Below are 23,873 nucleotides of genomic sequence, written 5' to 3' on the forward strand. Positions count from 1 at the left end.
ATATATGTCATAGTGCTAGCCATCAGGTGTCTTGGAGATGCATCTGGAAGAACAGCACAGCAATAGTAAAGAAAGAACATTGCATGGTTAGAAAACCCTCCCCAGAAGCTGTAGGGTTGGTTGAAAGAAAATCCCACACAGTCAAGGGCAGGTTGTGTCCCTACAAGTTGCTAGCCAACAAAACCGTTTAAATCCGAGAAACCAGAAAGGCAATTTCCACTAATGTTGGTTGCATGGCTAAATTAGGTGAAAACACATATATCACAGGACATGGAGAAATTAGGCCAAAACTGAGGAGGAGCCCACACTGCAGAGGGAGAATTATTGCCAATAGTCCTGTTTGGCTATGCATTTCATTACACAACCACGGCAGGCAAGGGGTGTCTGCTGGTGCAATAATGGCAAACTGGTGTGAATGTAGACGACACTTTCTGATCGGATTTAAGGCTCCCCAGGAAGGAACCCATGTTTGGAACTATAAAACTGGCAAAAACTTGTGGCTGGAGGTCATAGGCTCTGGTGGGGAGAGTACTATTGTTTGGTTAAATGAACAGACATGCCCGTAAAACACTTGTCTTTCTTACCCACAGGTTACTGCTGCTCTTCTTTTTGCAGTCAGTGGTAGTTAGTGAGACTCAAAACCAGCCAAACAGCTGTAAATAAATACCTATTCCTATGGCATCGCGGCCCAATGCCCAATCATAAGTGAAAGAAAGTAATCAGAGTTCTATGTGACCCCTTCCAAGGTTCAGGGAACATTATCCAAGAAGTGCAGAAATACTGGCCATAGAAAGAAGCCAAGTGTTATACAGTGTTCCCTTTCCTGCAGATGGAAACATTCTCTCCTGGAGGCAGAGGAGGATGGACGAGAATCAGAAAGTTCACCAAACTTTTAATTTAAGACTATCCACGACAGGCATGGTGGCACACGCTTTTAATCCCAGCACTGGAGAGGCAGAGGCGGGAGGATCTCTGTGAGTTCGAGGCTAGTCTGGTCTAGAAAGTGAGTTCCAGGACAGCCAGGGTTCGGTTACCCAGAGAAACCCTGTCTCGAAAATCCAAAACCAAACCAAATAAACAAAAAAAAAAAAAAAGAATATCCACAAAGCCCCTTCCCAAAGTTACTAAAGCAGTTAGCAATTGTTGCAGGAGGCAGATGGAGCTGCCTTCAAGTCGTGCAGACAAGTCATTAACTCCATTGGGTAGGCTTTTCAATGTTGCAATTACTTCAGTCATCCTTAGCTCTGTAAATGATCCCAATACATTCACTGGTTCACCAAGCAAAATTTAGGAAGAATTGGTTTTGTTTTTGTCTGCCATCAGTACGCTTTGTCCTGAAGAAGCCCAGACAGAGCTTAAGCAGAGATCCACAACCTCTAGACCCCAGCGGTGGAAACGGAAGCGGCCAGTGACGCTCTACCCCGACAAGGACACGCCACAGCGGGGACCGGGTAGAATCGCCACCCGTTCCACCGGGCGGGACTGCACTGACGCTCCGGGCCGAGGGCGGAGCCGCGCATGCGTTATGGGGTGGAGCTAGGGTTGTGGGCGGGTCACGCAGGCGCCGTGGGACTTTTGGCGGGGAGGTGGTGAGTGCGCGCGGTCGTGTGCCGCGGGGACGCGCGTGGTGAGCGGCACCGTACTTTCTTCACGGCCGGGCTCGCTAGATCTAGCTTCGGCATTTCTGGAAGCTGAGAGGGAGGCGTTGGGTCTGACACCCCACTGAGGGCGCGGGGAGGGCTGCGCGCGGGTGGCTAGTGGGTGATCCGAGCCCTAGATGTGTTTGGTCGCCAGGCGGAGCCCTGCTGACCCGGGAGACTGAGCGGGAGGTGGAGTCTCGCTATCCTGGGACTGTCCCCTGACTGTCACCTGCTGCGAGGGCAACGTGCCCAGCAGCGGGCCTGCGACGTGCGAGTTGAGATACCAAGCAGAGCTAGCTAGGTTCGCGCACACCCAAAATAGGATTTTCATTTTTAGACATCATTTGGAACCCCTGCCAGTTTCCAAGGCTTGTGCCTTCTGGCTCCAAATCTGCAGGACCTGGAGGGTTAGAGGAGGGCACAGATGGGGCGGGGTGGAGGGTGGGGGGCTGCTGATGGCTCGTGTGGGAATTTTGAAAGGCGAGGTAGGAATTCCGATATGGCGCTGTAAAATCTGAATTGCGTTTTCTTGAACTCATCAAACTCTGTTTGCCGGTGGATCTACTGGGAGGCAGGTCCTCCAAGACCTTAGCTACACCTGAGGATAGAAGTGCCATCAAAATGGCAAGTGAAGATTCTTCCAGTGAAGGGAATGTGCAGGAGGCACATGCATCTGTCCTTAAATAGTATCTGAGAGGCCAATAAATCTCACACCTAAGCACAAGTAATGCTAGAGAAATTCGAAGCCAGTACAGAAGAACAACCAGGAAAGCCAAACCTCTCGTTAAATTGATTCAGCATCAAACAGCACAGGCCTGACATACATGCCCACTCTGGGACCTAAATACTGTTTTTACCTCTACCATTTTATACACAAATCAGGCTTATAACCCAGACTGAGACACAAGAAAGAGCAAGAAGACAGACAGCCTTGCTGCCAAGGAACAAGATACTCAATAGGTGCAGAACCAGACATGGCTCAGATGTTGCTACAGCTATCAGATAGGAGGTTTAAAACAAGCATGGTTAACACGTTAAACATGCCAGTTAAAAGACACATAGCATGCATACACTGGGGATTTCAGCAGAGGAGGAGGAAAAGAACAGTAGACAGGAAGAGAGGAAGAATAACTTAAGGGGCCTATCAGTTATGTGAATAAAGCCAGTGAACTTGAAGGAAGTCTATAGAAATTATCCAAATAAGGGCTGGTGAGATGGCTCGGCAGATAAAGGTGCCTTGCTTCCAAGCCTGACCTGAAACTGATCTCCAGATCCCACTTGGTGAAAGGTAAGAACTGACTCCACATTGGTTCTGTGGCCCATTGTGATGGCTACTCCTGGTGGTCAAACTGACTGTATCTGGAATGAACTACAATCCAGAAATGGAGGGCACACTTGTGATCCGGATCTTGAGCCAAGAAGACAACCTGCCTTTGGTCCAGATCTTGAGGCTGGAAGCACACCTTTAATCTGGGCCACACCCTCTGCTGGGAAGCCTATGTAAAGACAGTGGACGAAGGAAGGGCTCGTTCATTCTTCACCTGCCTGCCCTCACCTTGTCAGCACTTCCATTCCTTCACTGGAATCACCTACTTTATGATTCTAGAACATACAGAAGGCCAGCTGAGACACCCAGCCCCATGGGACTGAGCAACTGCTAGATTCTTGAACTTTCCATTCACAGCTAGCCATTGATGGACAACAGACTGTAAGACAGCCCAATAAATTGCTGTACACACACACACACACACACACACACACAAATTCGAGAGAGAGGGAGGGAGAGAGAGAGTCATCTCATGTTTTGTGACTATAGAGAACCCTGACTAATACACACATGCATACCTATACAAAATCAGTCAAGCAACAAAAATAAAATTAAAAAATTATGGCTGGTGAGATGGTTCAGAGGTTAAAGTCATTCGCTGCCAAGGCTGCTGATCCTGTACCAATCCCCAGGACCTATAGTGTAGGAGAGGATTTCTGTAAGTTGTCCTCTGAACTCGTCATGAATTCCATGGATGCACAATCCTCTCCCCAAATAGACGAACGTAAATACAAAGTAGATTATCTAGTTGAAGCATGTGGGGATGAAAACCAAATTCTCTGATTTCACTTTGTTTTGTAGCCCAGGCTAGCTGTAATTCGTCTTACCACTTGGCAGTCCTGGGTGGCACTGGGTAGATGTTACTTGCTCTGAGTTTGAGCTTACTTGTCAAGGAGGCTTGCATCTTGTGGGTGAGAATATGCACGGCAGGCAGAGTGGATTTGAAGGGTGCTCATTCTCGGTTCCAATGGTGATGCCCCTACCTCTTGGTCTTACAGAAGATGGCATCCGAGGCAGAGCCCCGCCCCCTGGGCATGTTTGAGTGCCAGCTCTGTGCCTTGACAGCTCCTTACAGCTACGTGGGGCAGAAGCCTCCAGACACCCAGGCTGTTGTGTGAGTATGCGCTCTGGGCCAGTGCTCCAGAGGCTCTGTCCACCATTGCTCGGAGGGTGCTGTGTGGAGAGTGTACCTGGCTTTGTGTTGTACCCTAGTCCTTGCCCTTGTTCTGGATGCTCCAGGTGCAGCCCGGGGAAGCCCCAGGCAAGACTGGAAACTTTTTTTAAAAACTCTGCCAGGATTCCCTGTCCTCCCTGTAGGTGCGGCTGACAATTAAGCACTTGCTCTATGAGATGGAAGCCTTGTGGCCCAGGCCAAACAGCAATGGAGGAGCATTGTGGCTTTTTGCCCTGTGTTCTCTGCTGGTGGTATTCAGGGCTGGGTGGGTACCTAGTGGTTCCTAAGGACCAGCTTCCTGAAGGTCTGTTTCATGCAGGTTGGGAGTAGAGCTAGTTCTAAGCTTGTTTGTTAGATTGTGGCTCATCCTTCATCAAACACATCATGTGAGAAAGCTGGCTTGTTCCGGACTCGTGACAAAGCAACAGGGGACCAGGCTCAATTCCCTTGCGTCCCTAGAGGATCATGCCGCTCAATTGCTCTCACGCTGATGTAGGTGGGATGGAGTATGCCCCGTGTTGACCTCATGAGCCCACCTCGTGAATCCTACTTGCTCTGGCATGCACTGGGAGGCTTCCACCGCACCTTGTGGAGCTGGGGCTAGGTCCCCCAGCTGCCAGCCTTTCTCCCACTGCCCTACTGCTTAGGTTGACTAGTTCCTGCCAGCTGAGGCTCCTGGTGCTGCCGTGCAGCCCCGCCGTGGCTCACAGAAGAGTGTCTCTTCTCCCTGCAGCCTCCTGGAGGAGAGCTACATCATGAAGGATCCCTTCTCCTCAGACAAGGCAAGGTTTCTGGTCCTCGGCTCGCGGTGCAGTGTGTGCGGCAGGCTGGTGTGTGTGGGCCCGGTAGGTGCACCTGGGGACTTCTTGTTTTTGCCCCACAGATCTGGGGACCTCCTGATCACCCGGTGGAGAGAGGTGAGGGTTCTTAGATGACAGCTAGCCTAGCCGCGGGGACACAAGGGCAAAGGGAAAGGGCCAGCGAGGGCAGAGTGTCTCAGCCTGAGGTTGGGCCTTGCAGTCGTCCTAGGGTCTGGGAACGCCCTGGCACCTGCTGCAGGGTCAGCACACAAAGGGGCCTTGCCACAGGTCATACCCGACAACTGTCCCCTCTCTAGGTTGTCTGGTTGATGTAGGGGATGGTGGCAGGAGCCTCAGCTCCCATGACTTGGCGGGAAGACTATGGAGGGAGTGTTTGAGGTCAACAGACTGGAAAAGTGGGCTGGGAGCCAACCTCTGAGGAGCCTCAAGTTGCTCACTCCCTGGGTTTGGGCTGTATTTGGGAAGCAGAAGTGAGAGTTGCCCCCAAGAATGTCAGGCATCTTCCCCTTTCTTGGATTAAGCAATACATTGTTAGTAAGATGGTCTCCATTGCAATGATTGTTCCTCAGAATTCAAGCAGGGTGGCCACTCTGCCAGCCCTTGGTGCATCCCTTTGTTGCTCAGGTGGCTGCCTCTCCCTGTGTCTTATGCGGTGTGGGGGAAGGGGGCTTGCCTGGGAGCGGCAGTGCTGTGTTGCCCCCACCCTCCATGTTCTAGCCCTGTTTCTTCTCACAGGATTGCAGCCTGTTCTACTCCAAGAGGGTCTGCCTCCCCTGCGTTCAGGAGAATATCAGTGCCTTCCCTCAGGAAATCCGGCAGGATGTGGAGAAGAGAAAAGGTGCCTCCAAGAGGCCTTCCAGCCATCCCTGACTGCCATGTGCATGGCCTCCTCCAGTGCAGTGCTGGGCTGGTTTGGCCAGGGTTCCGACTGGGAGCTGTGTATCTGGCCTTCTCTGAACTGTGGAGTACCTGGAGCCCTGGGAACCCAGGAGGTGGCCAAGACTGAGGCCAGACAGCGGGAGTGGATCCAGCTGCAGCTCCAGAACTGGCCTCTAGTGGAGTAAGGGAAAGGGAGCCTCCTTCGGTGGACAGTTGGTAGACACTCCTGGTAGATGTACCTGTGGGAGACACCCAGCTTCTCTCAGGACTTCCAAGTAGCATGATGTCACGTCTGTAGGGAAATCAGCCTCCAAGGGTTACGTCACATTCTGTGTCACATGTCTGGGAAACGATTTAAACCTTGACCCTGTATCATGTTTATAATTAAAGACCTGAAGCCTAAGCTAATGGTTTAAGTAACCTTTTCCCTGACCTACTTGGACATTCAGTGCATCCCATCGGGGTCACTCTGTGGACTCGGTCTGTGCAAACCAGACATGTCCCAGCAGCATTCAAAACGAACCAACTAAGTTTTAAAAATAGTTTATTTTTTTTAAACCATTAAGGCAAAACTGTACCCTGAAATTAACTCTTTACATTCATCAGTCTTACAGTAGGACATTCCATACAGGTTCCCATAAATTCAGGATATAAATCAATGCATACAGTCAGTTCAATCTCCTATGGAGAAAACGAAGAAGACTCAATTTTTTTTTTAATTAAGGTTAAGTTACAGCCATTTTCTAATTGCCTGGAACCAGTCAGTTCATATGACTAGTAAATTCTATTTGTGCTTCTGTGTTCACCCTGGATTCCTGATGTCCTGGGTAGCCCTGTATCCACGAAGAGCTGGGAGGTGGGAGAGGATGCCGGCACTGGCTCAACAATCCCTGTTCAGGACCGTTTTTTTACCACAGAAGTGAAGAAGGGCTGCAGGCCCCCAGCTCTGAGAGAATGGCACATGGACAGTAGTGAGCAGGTGGCAGAAAGCTGGCTCAGACCTTGCTTTGGAAATGAGCATGTCCGTGTGTGTGTGTGTGTGTGTGTGTGTGTGTGTGTGTGTGTGTGTGTGACCCCCCCTCCCCTTGGGCTCTAGTGGGATGGCACTGTGGGTCTTGGAGCGTGTTACGAAGACACACCAAGGAGCAATGTGGCCAGGAGACTGGAAATGACATGGAGACACAGTGGAACAACTCAGATCACCACAGTTCTTTGGTAATTTACAGGTAACAATTCCCTGAATAACAGGCAGCTGTTAACCCTACAAGCCTACTCAGTAGTAGCCTTGATAGCAACACCGGTGTAAGGTTAGTGACTTCCAGTCAGGGTTCAGGAAGGCCTGGCTGGCAGAGATGGATACAAACAGATTGGCTTGCACTTGTTGCGAGGGGGAAGAAAAAAAAAAAACAATGACTAAAGGAACAGATGCCCACACTGGAAAGAGAGAGTGCACAGCTCGGGTGTGGGGCATGCGCTCACGGGCGGTGGTGCTGTTGTGTATTTGGGCTTCCTGGGTCGAGCAGGTTCAAGGGCCAGGCTTTGAACATACACCGCATTGAACCCCGACTTAGAAGATTCCAGGTGTTGGCAATCAGACACAAGATCACAAGCTAGTCAACTGCTTGTATCAGAGCGTTTAAAAAACAAAAAAACAGAAATCACAGTATTTCAGATATAGCTATAAAGATAATTCTTTTTTCATTCAGTGCAGAAAACATAGTGACACTTGACATGATAATACTGACATCTTCCTAGAAAGGTGCCAAGTGGCAGTCATCTGTTGTGAGGTACACTTGGTTTCAGGCCTGACAAAAGAGCCTCTTTTTTAAAAGTGAAATTTCCCCCAGTGACAACTTTACCAGGAAAGGGTCAGCCACTCGCTGGTCTTCAGGGCCTGAATCCAGACTCTACAGGACTTGATACACACTGAGTCCCAGGGGTCTGGGAAAGATGCCCAAGTGCCCACTGCAGGCCAGGGAGCCCAGATACCCATCTGCCTCTGCTCTGGCCTCACCACTGTAGGGGTGACTTGTGCCCCAGTGGTGAAGCATATTTCACTGAATAAATTAATTTGAAGCTGGACAAGGGGGAAAGACATGTGAAAAGGAGACCATTAGCTCCTCTCTTCACAGATCATTCCAGAGTTTCTATATTTGACCTCAACTGGGAAACTTGTAAATAAAAAGAAAGTGAAACTGAGCCTGGTCGCTGTCTATGATTCATTTTCTCTTGCCAACAATGGCACCTGGCAGGCACTGAGGTGTCAGGTGCTGTCAGCTGTGTGGTCAAGACATGACACTGACCATGGAAGCAGTTTGGTCAGTTCCGGTTGGCACAGGACTCCCCCAAAGGTGCACCTCACTATGCAACCACTCTCCCTGACAAAAGGAGTTCTCTTGGGGGAGCAAACACGCTCTTTTTCTCATGTCTCTGAGATTCTGAGACATGGATGCGACAGCTGTTGGCTGGGGTCTGATGAGCCTGAAGCCCACTCCACTGAGGAAAAACCAGAGATGCCAATACATTCCTCAGAGGAGGCTAGAGAGGAACATGATCTACTCATTTAAACCCAAACCTGTCTTGATGCAGATCTTAGTGTGTGCTGTGTTTTCAGAGAAAGACAAAGGCTGTCTCTGTTCTGAGTCAGGCTGTTCTGATATTCTGATCCTGTTCTGTTCACGGGTGTCAGCCATACAAATGGGACTGGGGACAGAGTGGTGCCTGGTGGGCCACTGGGAAACCAGGCTGGCCCTCCAGCCACTAGGCTGGTGGTATCTACTTGAAGATCGGTTTAGGCTCCTGTTCTCACCCCTCCAGAGGCTGTGACCTACTCTGCATTCTGTGTGAGCAGCTGTAGGCAGGTGCTGCATTTTTCCAGTGGGATCTTCATCTCGAAAGGCCACAAAGGTTAAGGAGAGATTCTGCGAAGGTGGTGGGCTTTCTGGCTCTATGAGGCCCTGGGCCAAAGGCTAGCCAGTCTCAGGGGACACCAGAAAACCTTTAAGCTGAACTTCAGCAAGAAATTTTCAAGATACATGGCCAAGGAAGCAGGGCAAAAATCCCTTTCCACCATGCGTCAGGCTGCTGAGTGTCCAGCATACCCATGTCATGGTGTGTTGATAAAGGCTCAAGGCGAGATATGTTTGGAATCAGACAGATACAAGCTGAGTGTAGAGCAGCCCAGGGGCCATGCTTGCTGAAGTTCTGCTTCAAGAATCTCTCCTGGGGGAGGGCCTATAAGACGATTGGAAAGAGGTGGTGTGGAGGGAGGGGCTAGCAGAGTGAAGCAGACAGGGTCCCAGAGGAAGTCAGGTAGACCTCAGTTCAGTAGATAACAGCCATTTTTGCACAAGTGCATCTTTAAAGCTCCCTTTAACAGCAAATGTTCCTTCATATCTCCTGGACACAGGAGTTGAGGAGGAGGGACTTGGTCTCTACTGGTCTCCAAGGAGTCTGGCACCAGGAGAATTTTGCCTTCAGTGCTGAGAAGTGGCTCCACACCCCTGCTCTAGAACTCCAGGAACCAAGGTGGCATCTCTTACTGGGCTATTGGTTGATGCCACTGACACCTTGCAGACCATAGCTATTCACTTTATCGTTCCTACATGTGCCACAGTATTTGACCTGGCAAGGCTTGGGTGACTGTCGCCTTGCTAAATCTGACTAGGTGACCTGAAAGATCCTATCACTATGTGGCCACATCGTGAATATTCTTCCTATTAATGGAAGTGCACAAAGTCCGTGACTTCCAAACCAAGGCCACTGTGGTCCCTCCTGGTTTCCCTGGGGTAACTCACTGGCAGTCACACGAGGCTCTGAGAACACCACATCTTCATGAACACCACTGAGCATCAGCTCTGACCCAAGCTGACACAGAGCTGTCAGTCAGCTGTGTGGTCCATGCTGAAAGCATACGGCAACGGGCTACTTTTATAAGTTTTATGGAAGTTCAAACAGAGTGCATGGCTACTCCAAAAACCCATGACTCAAAACTCTCTTTCCAAGGTCACCTACCCCAGAGTGGCATTTGTCTAATGCCCATCAGAACAGGAGTCTACCCTGGTTGGGGACTTGAAACTGGAATCCAACCTTTGACCCTTTAAACCTAGGACCCCTCTAGCCTGGAGGAAGGACCAAAGACTGGGTATGCTATGTGCCACAGAGGCCAGCTCCTTCCCGAATGAGCTCAATCCTCACTGGGATCATCTATGGAACTGATTTGCTCTGCCACTGATTCCTGAGAGCCTGGGCAGACTGCCTGCAGCGACTGCTGCCCAGCAGAGCCTTTGTCTGGCAGGAAGGGAGGAGGGAAAAGCGGGAAAGTGAGAATGAGGACCGAAGACAGGAAAGAAGACATGGAGGAAGGAGAGAAAGAGAGAGGGGGATGTTATGGGATATTTGTACACGGTATGACGATGTAGTGCTGAGATTGGTGTAGTAAAAAGCTGAATGGCCAATGGCTAGGCAGGAGAGGTATAGGCTGGATTTCCAGGTAGAGAAAGGAAGAGGGGGAGGAATCTCAGCACCCTAGAGACTCCAGGAGACATGAAGAGGAAACGGGAGGTCCAAGATGGAAGAGAGGTGATGCCATGTGATAGAACATAGATTAATATAAATGGGTTAATTTAAGTTATAAGAGCTAGTTAGGAATAAGCCTAAGTTATGGGCCAAGCTTTCCTAATTAATCAGAAGTTTCTGTGTCATTATTTGGGAGCTGGCTGGCAGGGCAGAAAAAGACTCATTCTATTTGTTTTTTTGAGACAAGGTTTCTTTGTGTAGCCTTGACTGTCCTAGAACTAACTCTGTAGACCAGGCTGGCCCTACTAGGCTGGACCCAAAACCCACAGAGGTCTACCTGCCTGTGCCTCCCGAGTGCGGGGATTAAAGATGTGCACAACCACCACTCAGCCATAAGTGTGCAAATCTTAAATTATGTCTTAACCCTAATTTTCCCTTTTTCCTACTTGAAATATCATGGCCATATTATTCGTTTTGCTGTCTTCATAATGCTGATCTTGAATATTTTATCTGCATCAATATTTTTAAAAGAAAAACAGGGTCTCATGCAGTACAGACTGGAATCAAACTTAAGTGTGCATATGAAGGCGACCTTAAACATTTGCTGAGGTCACAGGCACGCGCCACCATGCCCAGCAGAAAGCAGCACTAGGGTTCAGCAAGCCCTCTGCCAACTGAGCTACATCCCCAACTCCCTGGCAGTATCCATCTTGATTATTCTTTAATAACAGATAATGTGACTTCAGAAGAGTCAAAATTTTCTAAAGATGGGAAGGGGCACAAAAGATACACCCTGGTCAGAAATATGCAGCCACCCTCTTGGAGGGCAGGTGCTGGCAGATCCGTGAGGTCTGGGAATTCTCTGTGCCAACTATTTCTCCTGAAGGTAGTCAGCACTGCTTGCCCAATGGGATGGAAGAAAAGGGACTTCATCATCTAATTCTTTGAAACAAAACAACAACAAAAACCCAATCAAGTGTTGTGAGATCTTCTATTGGGTACAGATAGAAGGGGAAGGACACCACACCCCTGCCTCTTGTTCTCCAGGGTGACCAGACCCTCCCGGCCTGGGTAGTAAAGTCACCTTTGCCTTCTCCACTCCAGGGAGTATCTCCCCATCAAGATTTAAAAACAAAAAAAGCCATAAAGTGTCATATTAAAGGAGCTGCCCGAGGGGGCCTAGAGGAGCGTTTACAGATCTTCTGCGACTCCATCTCTGGAACTGCTGTCATGCCAACATGCTATGGGGTTAACATGAACAGGATTGCAGAACTTGTCGCTCTCTCGGGCCTCATCCTGTCTTTGTGTATCAGACATTGGTTAAAAAGTGCAGATTAGTTTTTTCAGAATTTACAAGGGCACACACAGCCAGAAGGTCGGTGAGCAGAGACGAAAACACTCAGACTTTGAGGTTACACATTAATTATAGGGGCAAATTATAAACGCGATGTAGAGAAATGTGCATTGATTAGTGCGGGACCAGTTACGATCAGCCCGGGGATTGCCATTCCTTGTGATTGTCTGAATCCTATTAGCCTCCGCTCACCAGCGTTTGAGTAACAGGTGTTCTTAGAAGTGCCAATTCAGAAAGGAAAGACGTGGGAAGAGCCTGCATTACCTAGGCTCAGCCCTCTTATCTCCAAGGGTAGGAGGGTGGTTGTCTGTGCAAATCCCTGCTCTCCTGTGTGGGGCTGCAGACCTCAGAGGTCCCTGGACGGCGGCAATGGCTGCCATCTCAGGAGAAATCAGTACATGTCCCTGTAGATCTCCTGCAGTAGCGGGTGCAGTGCTGCGTCGGACTCGGTCTTCTTGATGACCTGCACGAGCTGTGCATGCTCCGTGACCAGCTGCCGAAGGTCCACCATTTTTTGAAGAAGTTTCGGGAAGAGAAAGGTATCATCGGGATGGTTGCTCTGCAGGTGGAGCTTGAGCACGTGCACGATACCCTCCTGCATCTTCTCAATGTATCCTATGTTTAGAAGGCCAGGCCGATCTACGCTCAAAAGAAGAGAGAGACGTCTGTGTGACCATCCGAGAGCCACTGGTCAGTGGAGGAGCCGAGTGTCACTGCTTATCATGGCCCCGTGGAGAAGGCGCCGAGTGACCTTCACATGGTAACTTGACCAGAGGCCAGACAGACTTTTCCACAGTCGCTGGCTCTGATGAGGACAGACGTAACTGACGCTCCTAGCTCTTTATAGGGTCAGTACACGGTGCCACCTCCATCCCCCATATAGTACAGCCCCCATTTCTGGATTTGCCTGGCCTGACAGGCCCCAAATCATGCCACATCTTTGTGTAATGTAGGAAATGAAGTAATTCTTCCTGGGGGAAAGCTGTGAGTTCTGCTGCCCACCAGCACCGAAGGAGTGTGGCTGACCGGGCTCTGCCTTAAAAGCAACGTTATCAATACCTCCGGCGAGGCCCAGGTGGAGGGCAGACTGCGAAGTGATGGGGGCTGGGGAGATCATGGCTGGGCAGAATGCCAAGGAGCCCCTGGCGTTGGGAGAGCACACAGCAGGAAGTACCACTCCTCTCATCTGGTGGCCTTCCTGGGACAGTTTCAGGTCCTAGTCCATCCAGACAGCTGTGCCTTTTAAACCTCATCCACGTATGACCAGGCCTTAAAAGCTGCTAATGATGGTGTGGGTTTTTTTTTTTTTTTTGGCATATGTATAGGGATAGAAGGCATTTTATTTACAATATAGGAGTATTTATTTCATAATTCATGTTTGCCATTGGGAGCTGGTTTTCTCTTTCTACCTTTATGTTGTTCCAGAGAACAAACTGAGCGGTCAGGCTCACTCAGCAAGGGCTTTCTTTATCCATGGGCCCAGCTCACTGGCCCTTATTTATGTTTGGAACATCTTACTGACAACATATGCTTATTTTATCTCTTTTGTTTCCTGTTTCCAGAGGGGAGTGACATCTCTAAATCATATTATCAATTATTATGTCATTTGTATCAGTTTTTCCTTTACAGAAAGCCCAGAAATTTAATCTTAATATTTAAAAGCAAAGCAGGTATCCTGGTAATCAAAACGTAGAGTATATACAATTTTAGTTTGGTAATCTGGTTGAAATTTAAAATGTATCCTTTAACAAAATTATCTTGTTTTTTTTTAAGTGGGTTTATTTTTATATACTTATTTTAATTATGTGTATGTGTATGTTGGGAGGGTGGGGGACGCCCATGAGTACAGCTCTCTGGAAGACCTGAAATGGGCATCGGATCCCCTGGAGCTGGAGTGATAGGCTACTGTGAGCTGTCTGACTGACATGGATTCTGGGAACTGAACTCGGGTTCTCTGCACATACTGGTAACCAATGAGCCATCTCTCCTGCCTCTGATGTGAGTTTTAACCTTCATTGGTTTAGAAGTAAAATAAATATAAATAACCAAGGTCTTTGTGTACGTACGTATTTGTATTTTGTGTACGTATGTATTGATGAAATCGCTTGTTGTTTTTTGAGACAAGGTCCTCACTGGCCTGCAGCTCTTCACCAACCAGGCTAACCTGGCTGTGTAGCCAGCCCCAAGGATCTAGGTGTCCCTGCCTCCGCAGCACTGGGATTACAAGAGCACGCCCACACACCCAGCTTTTTTTTAAATGTGGGTTCTGGGTTCAAACCCAGGTCCTCATGCTTGTGTGGCAAGCACTTTATTGACTGAGCCATCTTCCCAACCCCTTGGCTACGTTTTCCAATGGTAGAATGACCCACTCTTTATAGTTTTAACTTCACCATGGTAAATTTACTATTTTCCATATGGAGTAGTTCCCATAGCCACAGGGTGGGTGCAGGACAGCAGCCATGAAAGGCCGTGTATGTGTAACTCTGCATGGCCTTGCCGCCCTCCCCCATCCACACGCCATCACACAAAGGACCCGACAAACGCTACAGATCTGTGGTGATTTCGTGCTTTACGAGAGTAATGACGCTCCTTCAATCCAGCTAGTCACCTGCCAGACAGTGACTGTGAAGGGCAGGATGGCTTCTGGCAGTTGGGAAGAACTGTCACCCGCAGCTCTATGCCAAGGCCAGGCAAGGTCAGCTGGGCTTACAGTAGGTGGATGACCTTCCTAGACCAGAGACAAGGCTATTTAAAGAAGCGCAGTGCTGAGCCAAATATCAGGGACCACAGGGCCAGCTTCCCCAGTGAGGCCCAGCTCTTCCTTCCCTGGGATTGTTCCTTCTGGCAAAGCAGACCTTGCAGCTGCTTCCGGTTAGCATGAATTAACATCAGTATTAACAGCACTGTACCTACCCCTGCACTGTACTTTCCAGACTATTATCTACTACAATAATTATAATATCAATAGTACAAATTATCACCGTATATTATGTGTATCTAAGACACTTATATTTGATATAATTGTATTTTCCATGGAGCCTATATTTAATTTAGGCATATAATATGCCAATATGTATTAATAAATACTATAGTAACACAACCACAACATATAGTAGATATATTCTCAATTCTACTTGGCAGTAACTCCGGCTCAGACACCACCCCACCCTGCCAGTGCCCACTTCACTGTATCAGAGCCCAGGCTGGCACCGTATCTACAACCGTTGAGTTCCTCCAGAGGGATAGCCTGTAAGTACTTAACAGTGGCATATCAACTTACCTCCACAGCAAATTATAGCAGCCACGAAAAGGGAAATGTCACTGTCGTCCAGTTCTAGGGCGTTGAACTTCATGGCAAAGTCAAACTTGGGTTCCATGATGTCACAGAACGGTTTCCTCAGGTTCTTCAGGAACTCCCGCGTGATGAAGCCATTGCCATACGCGATCAGCATCCCGTCTTTGTTCATCAGGGAGGACAGCATTGTGAAGATGGCTTCATACACACCATACTTTAACAAGGTTACTTGGTCATTCAGGTCCAAGTTTGCAAAGCCTGGGATGGCCTTGGCGAATTCGGTGAGCTCGGTGACGGTCTCCACGGACATGCACTGGCAGCAGTGGAAGATCCGCACTTCTGCCTCCTTATTTTGGATGCCATTGGCCACCATCTTGGCCACAAGTGTCTTCTCAGCCATGCACAAGGTCTCCATGTCATGTATGACGAAAGGCTACAAAGGAAGGTGCTAACGTCAATCAAGTGGCTACTCTATGACAAACTATGCAGTCCCCCTAAACATCAATGGACTCATGGGAAGCTACTGTGTCTAAGTCTCCAAGCTTGATGCTGGGCTGATTCAAAATACATGTGTAGTGCAGACCTGTAATTGGGCAGCTTCAAAATCAGACAATCAAGGACTTGGTAGAAAACTAACAAATAAGTCAGTAAGATAACAGTTGTCAGGGCCAGAGAGATAACTCAGCGGCCATTGCAGAGGATGTTGGTTTGATTTCCAGCACACAACCATTCCTAACTCCAGTTCCAGAGAATCTAATGATGACCTGTGTAGCACCAGGCAGGAAGGAGTGGAGCAGACATATATGCAGGCATGTATAAATATGCTTAACATGACTGGCTTTGTGTAGAAATAAACAGGCCTTGTTCAGCTCTGTAGAGTGGGAGCGGTACCAACTCCCAGTGCAGAAGACATGGGCCTCGCATCAGTGGGCTATCCTGGAACAAGGGCCAAATCCCAGGCTGACTCCCTCTGTGCTGCAGCACCATGGCACACACACCTGCGGGTCACCATGGCACACACACCTGCGGGTCACCATGGCACACATACCTACAGGTCACCATGGCACATACACCTGCAGGTCACCATGGTATTCACATCTGCAGGTCCACCATGGTATCCAAACCTGCAGGTCCACCATGGCATCCACACCTGCAGGTTTACCATGGCACCCACACCTGCAAGTCACCATGGCATAGGCATCCACACCTACAGGTCACCATGGCATCCACACCTGCAGGTCACCATGGCATCCACACCTGCAGGTCCACCATGGCATCCACACCTGCAGGTCACCATGGCATCTACACCTGCAGGTCCTGCCTCTTTATAAAGTCTAGTGAACCATCCAGCTTTGTCACTACTATGTAAGCAGGTGACAGTTACTCTGGATTGTCAGATTGGTGGTGAGATAAACCATAAGGACATTTATTTCCAGAGGTTTAACTGAGGTGGAAGAGCCTCCCTGAATGTGGGTGACACCATTCCCTAGGCTGGAGAGTCAGCACCTGTCATCCCTGATCCTGGCTGTAGCCACGATGTGCCCAGATGTCTCATGCCCCGTCATGCCTTCCCTATCACGATGGACCAGAGATAACATCAGCCCAACACCAACTTATGTTTGCTATGTATTCTGTCACAGTAACTGGGCAAGCAATAAATAAAGTGATCAAAGGAAACTGGCTATGAGATGCCAGATCTTTACAGCTACTGCCACACCATTCCCCGGAGACAAATGTGGAAGCAACAAGGATGGCCATTGACAGATGAATGACTATGCCAATAGAATATCATTCAGCCATAAAAAGACATCCTGGTATTTGTACCAAATGGAGGAAACCAAAGGACACATATACCATGTATTGTCTTTCATGTGGGTGCTAAAAACACTGGCCTCACAGGAACAGAGAGTAGGGAAGAGACTCCGGAGAGAAGGGAGACGGGAGAGAGGGGTCTGGTAATGCCATTGACTCCAGGTACATTGCATTTTTCATAAGGAGTTTACAGGGACTTTGGACTTTCTGGACACATGATAACTATTTAAGGAGGTGGACACACTGCTCTGATCTTATCGGCACACATTTTGTATTTACATCTGATTTTCAAATTATATCCCATAAATGTGTGCAATTTAAAAACATAAACCGTTTAAAAAAATTACTTGTGGCTGGGACAAACAGCTGTTTGCAGTCACTGTACCCAGGCAGATTAAATGTCAGGGACACTGAGAAGAGCCAGCATTTACCTCACTACTGGCCAGAACTCATAGTTGCCAAGCAGGAGTGACAGCATCAAGGGATCTGAATTTTTGGGACCATCTATAACACACATGTGCGTGCATGCGTGCACACACACGTAATGTCTACACTGAGTGAGCACAGGTCACTAATGAGGTAGCCAGTATTACTTCAATCCAGTGTATCTAACTGTAGAGCAGAAGCATTCCAGCTACGTAAGAAGAGCCTGGCCTCCCCCTCTATGCTGGGCTGTTAAGAGCATCTTCAGGAACCACAGAATAGAGGCATAGTCAAGACACCCGGGATGTGCCTGGTACAGAGGCAGGAGGATGTGTGGAGAAGAAGCAATTGTCTCTGAGGTGTTTAGGCAGAGCCTGAACTGGCAATATAGCACTGGACCAAAAAATCTGATTCTATATTAACAAAAGGAGATGCACTAAACATGACTCATTGTGGGGCTGGAGAAGTGGCTCAGAGGTTAAGTGCACGGCCTGCCTTCCGGAGTATCTGGTTCCACCAAGCACCCACGTGGTGATGTATGACAATCTGTAACTCTAGTTCCAGGGGACTGGAACCTTCCTTTTACCTCCGAGGGCATGACACACACGTGGTACAAAGATATACGTGCAGGCAAAAATACCCATACACTTAATAAAAAAATGACTCATGGACATTCTATGGGCAAAACTCAGAGGCAAGCCACTGAGTATCTCAAGTCAGATCGAGGCAGACAAAAAAAAGTTTCTCTAAGAGTCTTAACAACAGGTCTGAAGGTCTGATAACCACCTTCTTGTGGCTAATTTGGGGACAGTTATGCTTCCCAAAAGACCAACAGTGAAAGTCTGATTTAAGGGACTACAGAAATACAGTAGGTCTGTGTTTTTAGGGCAGGTGAGATAGCGTGGCGGGTGAAAGTGTGTGTTTCCAAGCCTGAAGACTTGAGTTTGATCCCTGGGACCCACATAACAGATGAAGACTGACTCTGTGGATTGTCCGCTGACCTCTGCATACATGCCTCCACATACACAGACTAAATTTAATATAATTCTTAATAATTAAAATTCAATGTCCATACTGAATGAGTATTTGTAATTATGGAGATTGTTTGTGCTGGGAAGGCTTCTCTACCACAGAGAGAACTCTCGGCCCTGAGACTTTTTCCTCTTGTCATTATTGCCCAGACACTTTCAGCATAATGGTCATTTCCACAGCACTCACTCCGTCAGTGTTATAAGACACCAGAGTGAGTTGAGTTTAGGGAGGATGTATGTGTGATTCTCTGTGATGCTGTGGTATCTTAAAAAAAAGAAAGGGGGGGAGGGCTGGAGAGATGGCTCAGCAGTTAAGAGCACTGGCTGGTCTTACAGAGGTCCTGAGTTTAATTCCCAGCAACTGCAAGTGACTCACAACCATCTGAAGTGAGATCTGATGCCCTCTTCTGGGATTAAGGAGTACATGCAGATGGCACACTCAGATAAAAGTAAATAAATACCCCCCCTTTTTTTTTAAAGAAGAGGGGGTTCTTGAGCATGAATTTGTAAGTAAGATACCTGGCAACTTGGCTTTTGGTTTAGCCCATAGAATGTCAGTCATTTTTTAAATTATCTTATGTGTATGGGTATTGTTGCCTTATGTACATCTTTTCACCACGTGTGTGCAGTGCCCTTGGAGGTAGAAGCAACTCAGGCCCCCTGGGACTAGAGTCCTTTATAAGAGCTGCTGTGGTCATGGAGATTCTTCCCAGCAAGAGAACACCGACCGGAACAGCAGCATCACCTTCACTCTGAGCACTGTCTTTTCCTAACATGCACTCAGCAGAAAGAAAAGTGGGAAGCAAGCAAACACATAGTCAAGATTTAGAGAAGCACAGTGAGTAGGGCAGGGACCTCCTGGAGACTTTGACATGCCAAATGTATGCTGGGCTCTTCCAGAAGGGGGCTGTGGCGAGTGCTGCCTTCCTGGGGGGCTTGATGATTACTGGTGGGCATCTCCAAGGGCTAGGGCAGCCTCAGCTACACAAACAGCTCACAGGGTGAGGCAAAAGAAACAAAAGACAATTAAGAATTCTCAGCAGTTAAGAAGGAAGCACTGTTCTTGCAGAGAACCTGCGTTCAGTTCCCAGAACCACATTGGGAAGCTGACAATGTCTGAAACTCCAGCTCTAGTGCCCTCTTCTGGCCTCTGTGGGCACCTCCATTCATGTGCATGTGAGCACATGCGCGTGCTCGTGCAGACACAGACACACACACACATACACACACATGATTAAAAACACAATCACTTTAAAAATTCCAAGTCGGTTGGGCATAGAGGCACATGCCTATTATTCTAGTACTTTGAGATACAAGGGTCCCGTGAGTTTAAAAGCAGCCTGGGCTAGTGAGACATTGTCTCTCACACAAAAAAGCTAGGCACAGCAGCACCGGCCCTAAATCACAGCACTAGGGAGGCCAGAAGGTCTCGGTGAATTCAAGGCTATTCTGGTCTAAAGAGTAAGTTCCACACCAGCCAGAGCTAGACGGTGATGCCCAGAGGACAGGTCAATATTGTGATTAGACTTTATTTTTTAAGATTTATTTAATTATGAATTTAGAGTTTAGTGTATGTGTGTGTGCGCATGCAAGAGAGAAAGAGAGAGAGAGAGAGAGAGAGAGAGAGAGAGAGAGAGAGAGAGAGAGAGAGAGAGAAAGAGAAACATATGCATGCAGGTGCCCAAGTAGGCTGGAAGAGGCTAGCAGATGCTCTCTTACTGGGGGTACAGGCAGTTATAAGCTGCTAAACTATCTCTCTGGCTCTAACATCTAGACATCTAAGATGTTTCCAATTCTGCCCCTTTCAAATCAGGCAGGAAAACATCCCAAGAAATGTTTTAGCCCTATCACCAGAGGTCCTGGCCATTTTATGGCTCCTGTGTCTGCACTCCCAGGGGCTCAAATCAGACCCAGGGTCCAGACAGAAAGCAATGGTTTCATTGGTCTCCTCAGTCCTTCCCTCGGGTAAGCTCACCTCCCCCCACAGCTGCCTTTAGACCTTAGCGGAATCCAGCCTCCAGGTCCCCATTCCCCAAGCAGCTCCAGATGGCTCTGAGCCGCCACTTCTTCCGATGGGTCCTTTACAAAGTGGGACTTGACCTCGACTTTTAGCAAACCAGGGACTGCTTGGCTATACCATCGAACAAGCATTGCTGTCTCCTGGTATGGTGTGTGGCGTCTGTGACTGCGCCTGCCCTAGCTGGCCTGCAGGACAGCAAGACTGTGCTGCACTGTTGGCGTGAAAGCCCATCTCCCCACTTCACAAGTTCACATGCATCACATCCAAGCACTTTAAACTGCTTACCAGCTGAAACGCAGTTTTTGGGCTGCACTGATGTTCTGCTGGGATCTTGCTGGGGCTGTCATCCCAGCCTTGAACCTGACAATCACTGAGCCTTGTGCCATGGGACACAGGTCAAACTGAGTGCACCAGGGTTACAGCCTAATCTCCCTAAAGGGACTCTCAGCTTCGAAATATCATAAAACATGGGGTTGGAGAGACGGCTCAGAGGTGATGAGTGCTTGCTGCTCTTGAAGACTGGGGTTCAGTTCACAGCACCCACACAGTGGTTCACAACCACCTGTAACTCCAGTTCCAGGAAATCCAATGGCTTCCACAGGCTTCTGCAGACATGTGGTACACAGACATACACTCAGGCACATTCAGGCACACTCATACACATACACACACAAATATGCTTGCACATACATGCACATGCACGCAAAATAAATTTTTAAAATCTTGTAAAATGCACAGCCTACAGTCTCTCAATACAACTGCAGCAATGAAACCACGGTTCTGCAGAGGTGCTAGGGTAGCGAAGTTGGTGGCGGGCACTCTGCCACCTGGAAATGTCCCAGGCTGGGCACAGACGGAAGAGGAAAGATGGGGTCTCACACTGGACCAGCAAGTTCTGGGAAGCTGGCCAGTAGTCTGGGCAGGAAGAGAAGAAGGCCCAGCCTCTGAAATGACATGAGACCTGAAGGTAGGAGGTACCTCTGGCCAACAGAGGGGTCAAAAGCAGTTGGATATTGCTTCTAAAGCTGGTCCCTGCATAGAGATTTGTGGCTGAAGCAGGCAGTTAGCTGCCATAGGTCGTTAATTTGGTGGTGTGTGTAATGTTTGTGGTGTGTATGTAATGCTTGTGGTGTGTGTGTGTGCGTGTGTGTACATGTTTGTTCGGTGCACTGGTGCACTGAAGGTGCAGGTGGTGGCCAAAGGTGGGCATTGGTTGTCTTCCTCAGCCAGTCTCTAATTTTTTGAGACAAGGTCACTCACTGAACCTGGAGTTCACTGATGTAGCTAAGCCCGCTGTCCAGAAAGCTCCAGCATCCTCCTGTCTCTGCCTCCACGGTGCTGGTATTACAGAAATGCATGACCACATCTGGCTTATTATGTATGAGCTGGGGATCCAAAATCAGGTCCCTAGACACGGCCGAGCTCTCTGAGCCAGCTCCCAACCCCTCCCCCATCCTGTCTTTGTAATATAGCGGCCCTCAGCCCTGCATCATTACTCTGGCATTCATTTCCACACGACTCTTGATTTCCTCAAGACGGAGGACAGTGGGACCCTTCCTCCTAAGAACCTTGTGGAATCTGGTAAAGAAAGCAGAGGCACCTCAGTAGGGATTTAATCAATATTCCAGGTATGAATAAAGCCGACTCTTATGTTGACTATAAATCTCAGAGTTTGAAGGAGAAATAGAAGGTCTCCAATGGAAATTCTGATTTCCCTCATTTGGGGTCATCATGATAGAAATGCAAACTTTACCCTGTGAGCCAGAAAAGGTTCTAAATCAACCGTTCTCAACCTCTGGGTCAGGACCCCTTTCGGGGTCGCATATCAGATATCCTGAATATCAGATATTTACATTATGATTCATTACAGCAGCAAAATTACAGTTAGGAAGTAGCAGCAAAATAATCTTATGGTTAGGGGTCACTACAACATGAGGAACTGTATTAAGGGGTCGCAGCATTAGGAAGATTGAGAACCACTGCTCTAATTGGAAAGGGTCTCTGGGGTCACCCGGTGTGGAGTTTACTGGAACCTTCTAAGGTGTCCCAGCCCATCTCACTGGAGAATTCACCAAAGAATTAGAAGACTCAGTAAAAGAGAGGTGAGGTTTGTTGATTAAAGTGTATAGCTTGTGAAATCCTCCGTTTTCCTGTGACTAAAAATTCTTGCTTGTAATTCCCAGTGAGGAAGGCTCCAAGCTATTCATTAGCACAAATTAAACCTGTCGTACCAGGCAAGAGTCTTTCTGTGCCAAGTGAGGACTGGCCCCTCTGTGGAAATGGCTCTTGACGCCCTTCTACAGTGTACACAGGCTTATCCTTCTGTGGGAACAGTGGGTCATGAGCCCGGCAACTGTTACAGGAGCTGCAGATGTAGGGGCGAGCTGACATAGGAGGTCAACAAAGGCCCCTCCCCGAGACCTGAGCCATCAGAGTGAAGGAGAAGCAAGAAGGTGACAAGGAAGGCAGGTTTAGCTTAGCAGAAGAATGAGTGATTTGAGTCGGGAGGGAATAGGTTTCATTTCTGGCCTTAAAATAGGGATTAAAACACACTTAAGAAACACCCCGATACTGGGTAAGGAATTAACTAGATTATTTTTGGCGTATCAATTACATAGCCTTTATAATGTCTCGGTTGCTAGGAGCTGAGGCGAGCCCAGACAGGAAGGCAGCTGTTGGTGTCTTAGAGCCTCAGAATAAGCTGTGTATTTCCATGGCTCTTCCTTGGACTTTGGGATAAATTCTTTTTTTCCAACATCAGACAATGTTCTCAGACATTCCCTGTGACCCCAGCTGACATCACCAAGGGATACACCAAGGTTCTGAGGGCAGCAGGAGCACCTACCGGGTTATTGCTGGTCTTTCCTGCCAGGATGACCCGGGCCTTGACCTTGTTCATGTTGAAGTTCTTCAGGTAGGCCTCGTGGATTCTCCTGGCCAGAGATTTGAGGTCTGCAGTCTCCGAATCTTCCAGATCATGTTCACATGTAAGAATTTCTGCTTTCAGTTTTGCTTTCTCAGATCTTGGCATCCGCCCAAAACGAATCGCTGGAGTTGGAATGGGATGGGACAAGGGGAGATGCAGAAATGACCAAGGCGTGTGATGACCAAGGCAGAGGCCACACCAGGAATGACGAGCTAAACCCATTCCTTATTATGACTGAACTTTTTGCGAGGCAGACTAAAGGCCAACCACAGAGCTTATCAGTGGGGTAGTTTACTGTCCTCAGGTAGGCCATCGGCCAAAGTGAAGGGGACTGAAAGCAAACCTATGTACTATCTATATCATCTGACTATCAATCCAATCATCTGTCCATTTATATACATCATCTGTCTATCAATCATCTGTCTGCCTATCATCTACCTATTAATCATCTATCTATATAGCTATCTATGTACTTATAATCATCTGCCTATTTCTCTCCTTCCTACCCTCCCTNCCCTCCCTCCCTCCCTCCCTCCCTCCCTCCCTCCCTCCCTCCCTCCCTCCCGGGTCTCATATAGTGCCTCATCCTGGCCTCCAACTAACTATATAATGGAGGATGACCTTGAACTCCTGAGACTCTTGCTTCCACCCCT

General features: G+C 48.4%; 2 protein-coding genes across 6 annotated transcripts in view; one reads left to right on the top strand and one right to left on the bottom strand.

The window, feature by feature from the left end:
* The first annotated feature begins 1,552 nt into the window (after positions 1-1,552).
* Cdpf1 (cysteine rich DPF motif domain containing 1) lies at positions 1,553-7,251 on the top strand. Of its 2 annotated transcripts, none has more exons than XM_050128063.1 (4): positions 1,553-1,589; positions 3,966-4,081; positions 4,875-4,986; positions 5,698-7,251. In XM_050128063.1, exons 2-4 carry the CDS (start codon positions 3,969-3,971, stop codon positions 5,830-5,832), a joined length of 360 nt encoding a protein of 119 aa, XP_049984020.1. In that variant the 5' UTR covers positions 1,553-1,589; positions 3,966-3,968; the 3' UTR covers positions 5,833-7,251. The 2 variants fall into 2 exon arrangements, with proteins under 2 accessions (XP_049984020.1, XP_049984030.1); XM_050128073.1 differs by having other exon boundaries at positions 1,576-1,627.
* Positions 6,369-23,873, bottom strand: part of Ppara (peroxisome proliferator activated receptor alpha) — a 68,169-nt gene continuing 50,664 nt past the window's right edge. For all 4 annotated transcript variants that reach the window (XM_050128037.1, XM_050128044.1, XM_050128029.1 and 1 more), the window contains 3 exons: positions 23,140-23,342; positions 14,994-15,441; positions 6,369-12,352 (listed from right to left, as the gene is read on the bottom strand). In XM_050128037.1, the coding sequence (XP_049983994.1) occupies positions 12,105-12,352; positions 14,994-15,441; positions 23,140-23,342 (899 nt within the window). In that variant the 3' untranslated portion in view covers positions 6,369-12,104. The remainder of the gene's footprint in view (positions 12,353-14,993; positions 15,442-23,139; positions 23,343-23,873) is intronic.

Source organism: Alexandromys fortis, unplaced genomic scaffold (assembly GCF_014885135.2).
Source record: "Alexandromys fortis isolate MF-2015 unplaced genomic scaffold, M_Fortis_MF-2015_v1.1 scaffold_28, whole genome shotgun sequence".
NCBI classification, from domain to species: Eukaryota; Metazoa; Chordata; class Mammalia; order Rodentia; family Cricetidae; genus Alexandromys; species Alexandromys fortis.